The sequence below is a fragment of the Humulus lupulus genome, chromosome 1 (genome assembly GCF_963169125.1).
Source record: "Humulus lupulus chromosome 1, drHumLupu1.1, whole genome shotgun sequence".
Taxonomy (NCBI): domain Eukaryota; kingdom Viridiplantae; phylum Streptophyta; class Magnoliopsida; order Rosales; family Cannabaceae; genus Humulus; species Humulus lupulus.
The window spans coordinates 9044083-9051753 of NC_084793.1; the positions used below are offsets into that span (position 1 = coordinate 9044083).

At 33.4% G+C, this 7671-nt stretch overlaps 2 protein-coding genes across 3 annotated transcripts; one reads left to right on the forward strand and one right to left on the reverse strand.

Moving 5' to 3' along the window:
* The first annotated feature begins 1640 nt into the window (after positions 1 to 1640).
* Positions 1641 to 4805, forward strand: LOC133785260 (uncharacterized). Of its 2 annotated transcripts, XM_062224514.1 has the most exons (6): positions 1641 to 1778; positions 1870 to 2209; positions 2452 to 2502; positions 3152 to 3285; positions 4065 to 4165; positions 4333 to 4805. In XM_062224514.1, the coding sequence occupies exons 2-6, from the start codon at positions 2150 to 2152 to the stop codon at positions 4512 to 4514; spliced, it is 528 nt and encodes a 175-aa protein (XP_062080498.1). In that variant the 5' UTR covers positions 1641 to 1778; positions 1870 to 2149; the 3' UTR covers positions 4515 to 4805. The 2 variants fall into 2 exon arrangements, with proteins under 2 accessions (XP_062080498.1, XP_062080495.1); XM_062224511.1 differs by having other exon boundaries at positions 1670 to 2209.
* Positions 4806 to 5018: 213 nt separating this feature from the next.
* Positions 5019 to 7420, reverse strand: LOC133785267 (hyoscyamine 6-dioxygenase-like). Its single transcript, XM_062224519.1, has 4 exons — positions 7144 to 7420; positions 6781 to 7031; positions 6385 to 6703; positions 5019 to 5481 (listed from the first exon to the last, which is right to left on the reverse strand). Exons 1-4 carry the CDS (start codon positions 7363 to 7365, stop codon positions 5236 to 5238), a joined length of 1038 nt encoding a protein of 345 aa, XP_062080503.1. The 5' UTR covers positions 7366 to 7420; the 3' UTR covers positions 5019 to 5235.
* Between the last annotated feature and the right edge of the window lie 251 nt (positions 7421 to 7671).

The window sequence follows — 7671 nt, forward strand, 5'->3', positions numbered from 1 at the left end:
AGATTCACGGCTTGCTGGGTTTGAACTCACACAGCTTGGCATCATGCCAAACACAGTTTGCTCGGACCAAACCCGCGCTTCTCCTCGGACATGGGGTGTCCGACCGGACACACCCATGATCTCTTCGAATGCGCTTGCTGGGAGATACACGGCTGGGCACACATCTCCTCGGGCACAAAGTGTCCGACCGGACACGCTCCACGAGCTCCTCTTCGGACGCTGGGCTCGGACGCACCAGGCTGGGGTGCACATGGCTGGCCACGCACCCTCTCAATCCTTCCCCTCGGATGCCTCTCTTCAAGCGTAGAGTGTCCGACCGGTCACTTGGACTGCTTCTCGGATGTATGGTGTCCAACCGGACATGCATCGGGCTCCTTGGGTGCACTTGGCTCGGACATGCCAGTGCTGGGCAGCAAAGTCACTACTGGTCGGGTGCAACTTACCCGGTCGGTCATGACACCTCTCAAGCAGTCAAAACTCTTCGTTGATGTACTGGGCTACTTCTAAGCCAGATCACCCAACCATTCCTTGTCACTTGTCATTTCTAATGCCACATCATCATTTTCAAATTTTGGGGATAACAATACTAATAAAACTTACAAAATTATTACTAAAAAATGTATATACTATCCTAACAAATTCATATACTATAATTAAAATATATATAATACCATGATACAAAATTATATACTACTATTATGTACAATAAGATGGAAACTAAATATCATAAAAAAATTATATACCATACCACAAAAAATATATACATTAGTTGAAAAATAATATACCAACAACCCATAAAAAACTTAAAAAATCAGTATAACTTTAAAATAAAAACTAATATAAATATACCACTATATTAAAGTCATACGCTCCTAAATAAATAAATAAATTATTGAAAATGACAATTTAGGTAATCAACAATGTAAAAAGTCATTTCTCTACAATTTTAAAAATGAGGACATTAATTTCTTGATGCTATTGTTTTGGGTTATTTACTATAAGTTCTCTAATTGTTTTAAAATATATTTTGATTTTTTTTAAAACATGTTAGTATGCAATGAGTTGACTTCTAGTTGTTGTCCAATTATTTTTTTTTTTAATGTGTAGTATGCAGTGAGTTGATATCTAGTTATTGTCCAATTGCTATTTTTTTGACACTACATTTTTATAAATAAAAAACTTTGAACATCGTATTTTTGAAAGAAAAAAATCAGCACCGTAAAAATGTAAAAAAAAACATTAAATATATATATTTATGAAAAACTTAAAAAAAAAAAAATAATAATTAGATTTCTTTCTCCGATTTAGTAATTAGAGTTTTGTTTTGGATTGATATTGATTTAATTATATTTTTTCAAAGATTTCAATAAATTTAAATGATTTTTTAAATAATTTTTATTTTCTTGTCAAAAAAATATTCAAAGGTTAGTTTATCAGAATCATTAGACCAATTAGTAAAAAAAAAAAAAAGATATGTGCACACAAAATGTAGAAATGTAATAATTTGGATGGTGAATATTCCTAATAAAAATTATTGAGAAAAAATTATTTCTTGTTATTATAGGGTGATTTTATGGTAGGAGTTAGAAAAATAGGTGCATTAGTGTACTTTTTTTGTGTCATCCTATCGTGAATCCCATTATTATAACCACCTAATTTTGTACGAATTATTAATTTTCTTGTTCAGAAATAAATTTCCTTAAAAATTAAAAACCCTTTTACGACCAAGGAGACTCAGTTATCTCCAATGGCGGACCGGGAAGCATAACTATAGCTTAGTATATCTCAGCTACTCTTTTTCAAGATGAAACCTTTTTGTCCTTCTTCCACAAACTCTCATGTTCGACTGTTAATGGCTTCAATTTGTAGGTTCGATTCCTCTGGGCCAAGACAAAATTCGATTACTCTTCTTCGGCCTAGCTACTGCAATTCCATATCTTTGAGCTCGCGCTTCAAGCCCTACCGCTTGCTTGCGTTTTCGGCTTCGGGTTCCTCTCAATCAACATCTTCTAGCGCCGAACCGGCGTACCGAATCGTTTCGTCGGAGGCAGAGGAGGGTTCGAATGAAGAGCTTGATGGAGTTAAGGACGAAGCAGCGGACGTTGGGTGGCGTGTGGAAGTGGGAAGCCCTAGACTTTCAATCCCATCGATGGCGAAATTGAGCTTGAGCGACCAGGCTTTCTTTCTTCTTGCGTTCATCGGTTGCACGGTATTCCTTCCCTCTCGTTTTATTTTGATAAAAGAAAGAAAATTGGGTAATAGTTATGTCTATGCATGTGATACATGACATGATTCAAAGGTTTGAATTTAGAGACATATGTGAAATACAATAGTTCATTCATTATTTGTAATGAAGCCTAGTTAGTGGGTATGTTGATTATCTTACGATAATCTCAAACTCAAACTTAGTTTTTGGGTTCTGATAAAGCTGGTTTCTTTGAACTTGTGCAGACTTCTGTGGCATTTATTAGCCTTGTGGCTGCTGCTGTCCCAACTCTGTATGTAAGTTTTCTCCTCTTTTGGATCCCAGTTTGTGATTGAATAGAGATGCCTACTAATAAAGTAGCATATCCACATAATGGTTTGTGGGTATCTGAAATTTTTCATGGCATTTTGAAAATGAAGAAATGAAAGGGAATATAGTGTAAAATGTGTGTATTTCTTCTGCTCTGTTTTCTTTTTGCCAAGAAGGAAACAAGAACTTTTATTTTTAAGAAAAATAACTAATGGAAATGTGAAATGGTGGAGGATAAGGTACCTCAACCTCAAGGCTCAAAACAATACAACTACAAAAAGGTACTTTATGTTCTGTTTTCACAGGTTAAAAATCCTACATCTTTCCACAATTATGATGCTGGGATTGTTATATGATGGTACATTAAAGTCTAAATATTTAAGCAGAGCATATGGGTCCACCGATTTTTCTCATTTATAGGATTCTTCTGTGAAATTTCAGTCATTGTGTAGTGAAATTATATTGTTTAGATAACGCATTCTGTTCGATCCATAAGTTGTTGATGCGTGACAACATGTGTTTTAATAAAAGTAACAACATTCTTTCTCCGAAGAAAAAGAAAATTAACAAAAACTTTAGTCTTATATTCTCACCCTAACGTGCTGATGAAATCGATCACCCCTGTTCGTCCCATAGGCGATGGGGCGAGCTGCAACATCTCTCTCAAAACTAGCAGATACAGCTCGCGAGGAACTCCCTAGCACAATGGCAGCCGTTAGGCTCTCAGGAATGGAAATCAGCGATCTTACATTGGAATTAAGTGATCTAAGGTAATAATTTGATCTGATGATTTAACTGCTTCCTATGTTATTTTATACCTTCTCTATAGTTAAATAGACTTGAATTGAAATCACATCTCTTCATTCCTATATACTTCCCCCTCATTCAACACCTGATGGAAGAAGTTTGTTTGCATCTCCACATACTTGCAAAGCTCTCGGGATTAAACCCCCTTAATATCAGAAGAACACGTTTGGTAGGATGTGTTAGTATACAAGGCCATTGGTTTTCGGGGTAGATTATATATAATCACAAAAGAAAACCATTTCTATGGTAATGTCATGTCAGAGATGCTCCATTTCTTAGCGAAACAAAGAACAATTTACATCCAGTCCGATTTTTTTATTACTGTTTTGTAATCTTTTTTTTTTTTTTGGTAGGGTTTAGGGTTTGATATAGAGTATGTATGTGGTGATGTTTGGTATATATTGGCTATTTATTTGGAAGATTTTCCCTTTTTAATATATATTTGGTCTACATTGGGTATTTATTTGGTTACCATATTTTTGTAATAAAAAAACTTAAAAACTGTATTTTTGTTTTTAAATCCATGAAATGTAAAAAAAAAAAAAAAAAGGTTAGGGTTGGGCTGATCCAATCTTGCCCTACAACAGTTTTAGGCTTGGTGGGCTCATTCTGGCATTGTAGTAGGACGAGCATATATAGCCTCACTGTTGAATCTTTATTTGTTTTTCTTCTACAATGAATGATTTGTTTTTTCTATGCTCTTCATTCAATCAACATATGATGTATTTTGTTCTGAAACCAGCCAAGAGATAGCTGATGGGGTCACTAAATCTACCCAAGCGGTGCAAGCGGCAGAAGCTGGAATTCGACAGATTGGCGTGCTTGCTCATCAACAGACTATCTGTACGTTTAAAGCCATACTTGTTTGTTACATGTCTTATTGGCTGCTAGCCATTTATTACTATTATTTTTTGATACATTAAATGGAGCTCACAAGCACTCACAATGGTTTTATTGGCTGCTATAGCCTAATCTATATGATTTCCAAGTTATTTGTTCATTTGATGCAGCGATGATTCAAGAAAGAGCAAGCCTGCCCATTATATCTTTACAACCTGCGGTTGTTGGTGCTGCAAAGAAGACTTCTCGTGTTGTTGGCCGAGCTACAAAATCCTTAATGAATATGATCTCCGGAGGGAACAACTCTGAGGCTGAACAAGATGACAGTGAAGTTGCTAATACAGATACATAGGACCTTTTTGTTGTCTTTTTCACTAATTATTAGTGCTGAAGATTCTTAGAACTCATCTCCATAATCTTCATATCCAGTTTGATTTTTGTTTTTTCATATTTCAAAGTTCAGTTGGAGATGAAGGCATGGTGTTTGAATCATCGAATGTCATTACACTGAAAATTATGCTCTTTGTAGTTGTACATAATGTAAAGACTAGTATCAAAACGTTGAAATTTGTTGTATGACGATACCAAAAATAACCCAAATAAAGTTGGGGAATGAATATTAAAATGGTCATCCTTTACTTCATCACTTTATCAATATCATCTTTTCCCATGAATAGTAATGATTGGTCTTGTTTGAGTCTCCTATTTTCTAATGAGTATTATTACAGTTATAGGTCAGTCTATCCAGATTCATAATCTTTGTTTAATAATCCAATAATAATCAAAAACAGCTAAATTGAGCTATATAAATTAAAAAGAAAGATCAAAATAAGTTGTCTTAAATATAATATATATGTAAATGTTTCATAATGATGATGATGTTGAGTTCAGCACATAAATATTCTAAAACTCAGTACAGCTAATGTCTATGTAGTAGTTCAATCCCTTTGACTTGGCAAGTTGCCAAAGCCATTACAATTACAGATCACTAAACACAGCCTTAATAAATTGATATAAACCTAATTAAAGCTAGGTTGGAGTAGAGAATCAAGTGTACCTGTTTGCTAATGCTACTACATTTTATCCATGAATTGACGTAGTTTACTAGCATCAGCAGTATTTGAGATATAGTAGCGACGGAAATCTTTGTACTGAAAGGGTCTGTAGAGTGGGGGATAGGAATCATCAACTAATGTCGTTTCTGGCTCAATAATACTGTCGTTTGAAGGATAAATAAACAACGATGCTGTCGTTCTATCAACCCTTGAATTAGTCACCACTCGATGCTCCGCTCCTTTTAGCTTTCCATTACTAATCACCTATACCAAAAGTCATATATATATATATATCATATTATGTAAATATCACAATTCTAAAATCTTACATGTTTATGCATATACATTAAATATGGATTTGTAACATCATTGAAGGAGGTGGTGGACTTATTATAAATATAGAGTCACGATCAAAGTGAATGTATAGAAAGCAATAAGCATAATAAACTAATATGAGCTCTTTTTCTCTTTTTCTTTTTCTAGTTATAAATATATAGATATATCCTACAATATATCTATCTTTTTTGACAACACTAGTGTATTTTTTTTTTTCTATTTTCAGGACTTGAATAAATATAATCTTAATTTTTTTTATATGACAATATACATTATTGTTATTTAGAGCATCCCACAAATTTTCAAAAAATTCTGAATAGTTTACGAAGATGAAAACATTGTTCAAATTTATAATTAAAAAAAAACAAGTACGTTAAACCTTATTTTCGGTACCATAATTTATTCACAATTTCTTGAAAATTTGTAAAAAGTTCTATCCAAATACCAAAAATAGAAAAAAATGCCCCCATATTGTAAACAAAGTGAATAATTTGTAGTAGTTCTATATATATATAATGTTTGATAAAATAGTTTTCGTTTTACAGCTGCTTTGTATAAAAGTTTTATTTTGATATTTTTTTTTACAAAATGATCTTTTGCACACCACTAATATCCTTCGATACCCTGTTGGAAATTCTTAACACCTTATAAAGAAATCTATACATCATTTTGGATATCTCGAAACCTTATTTGAATTTCAAATAAAAGTTATTTTACAATTTTTTTTTTTTTTATCAAAAGTGGGTTATTTGGCAAAAATAGCATTGATATATTCTCACTAATCCCTCTCTTTATACATTTAGTTAAAGGAAGAGACATGTATATATATACCTGTAAAACATAGCCAATATTAATGACAAATGCATGAGAAATAGGTTGAACGACAACCCAATTTCCATCGTTGGAAACTTGAAGACCAGGAACATCTCCTTGAAGAAGAATGGTGATGAGACTAGGGTCACGGTGTTTAGCTATGCCCAAGGTTAAACTCGGTTCTGGGCAAGCCGGGTAGTGATTAGCCAACACCACTGGATTCTCACTAAGCTCACCACTGAAATACCCTGCCTTCATTCCCAATCCTTGCCCTATCATTTCCAATATCTTCTCACCCAACTTCCTCACTTCCACTGTATATTTCCCAACAATCTCTCTATATATATATAAAACCATATCACACAATCAATTACTATATATATTCACCATATATATATATTTATATATACATACCTGTATTGAGTTGGATTTTGTGGCCAAAATTGTATGTGTTCCTCAAGAGGGTGACAAGGATGAACTAAAGCATCTCTCCAATAGTGAATCTTTTCGGTAGAGAAGTTTTCACTACTTGTGTAAAGCCTACATCTCTTCAAAGGGTCCTTGGAACATTCTCTTGCTTTCTCCATAGGAGGCAACTCGTGAAGCTCCTTCATAACTTTCATTGTCTCATCCATTAACTCTTCCGAAACTCCATGATTAATCACCTGCAAATGAAGTTATAATATCATATATAATATATATCAAAGAAAAAAATATGTAGTTGTATAGCTAGATCGATTCAATATTATTATATATGTTCAAATAATAATGATGGACCTGAAAAATTCCATACTCTTGACCAGCTTTGATGATGTTGTGAATGGTAGAAGATTGATCGTGATTATTTTGAAGATCGATCACCGGAATGGAGTTGCTTATAGGGAAAGAAAGGTGGCCTGGTCTTGTTTCCGGTGGGAATATGTATGATTCCGGTAACGTTTTCCCAGCAATATCATTGGACCAACTGGAAACAAGATTCTCCATATGATCGATCGACATTGAATGAAAAAATAAAAAGAAAGTTTGGTCTAAAAGATATCTATAATAATAAAATGTCTGTATACAAGGAAGGATTGATGGATTAATTCAAGGAAAAGACCAACATAAACAATATATATATATATATATATATATATGTAAAGGTTGCAAGCCATTGACTAAATATATATAAAATGTTTATATTAATAAATATATATGGAAAATTATATTGGGTAGCTAGTGATTTTTCTTTTTTTATCACTATACCCATATAGCATCTATCTATTTATTATTATTATTATAGATGGAAAAATGATTATTTAGTAA

Coding starts and splice junctions, on each gene's coding strand:
- LOC133785260 (XM_062224511.1), top strand. CDS start 1,805: ATGAAACCTTTTTGTCCTTCTTCCACAAACTCTCATGTTCGACTGTTA. Junction 2,210..2,451: donor TTGCGTTCATCGGTTGCACG/GTATTCCTTCCC, acceptor GAACTTGTGCAG/ACTTCTGTGGCATTTATTAG. Junction 2,503..3,151: donor CTGCTGTCCCAACTCTGTAT/GTAAGTTTTCTC, acceptor TTCGTCCCATAG/GCGATGGGGCGAGCTGCAAC.
- LOC133785267 (XM_062224519.1), bottom strand. CDS start 7,365: ATGTCGATCGATCATATGGAGAATCTTGTTTCCAGTTGGTCCAATGAT. Junction 7,032..7,143: donor AAGAGTATGGAATTTTTCAG/GTCCATCATTAT, acceptor CTTCATTTGCAG/GTGATTAATCATGGAGTTTC. Junction 5,482..6,384: donor ATATTGGCTATGTTTTACAG/GTATATATATAC, acceptor CTTTTGGTATAG/GTGATTAGTAATGGAAAGCT.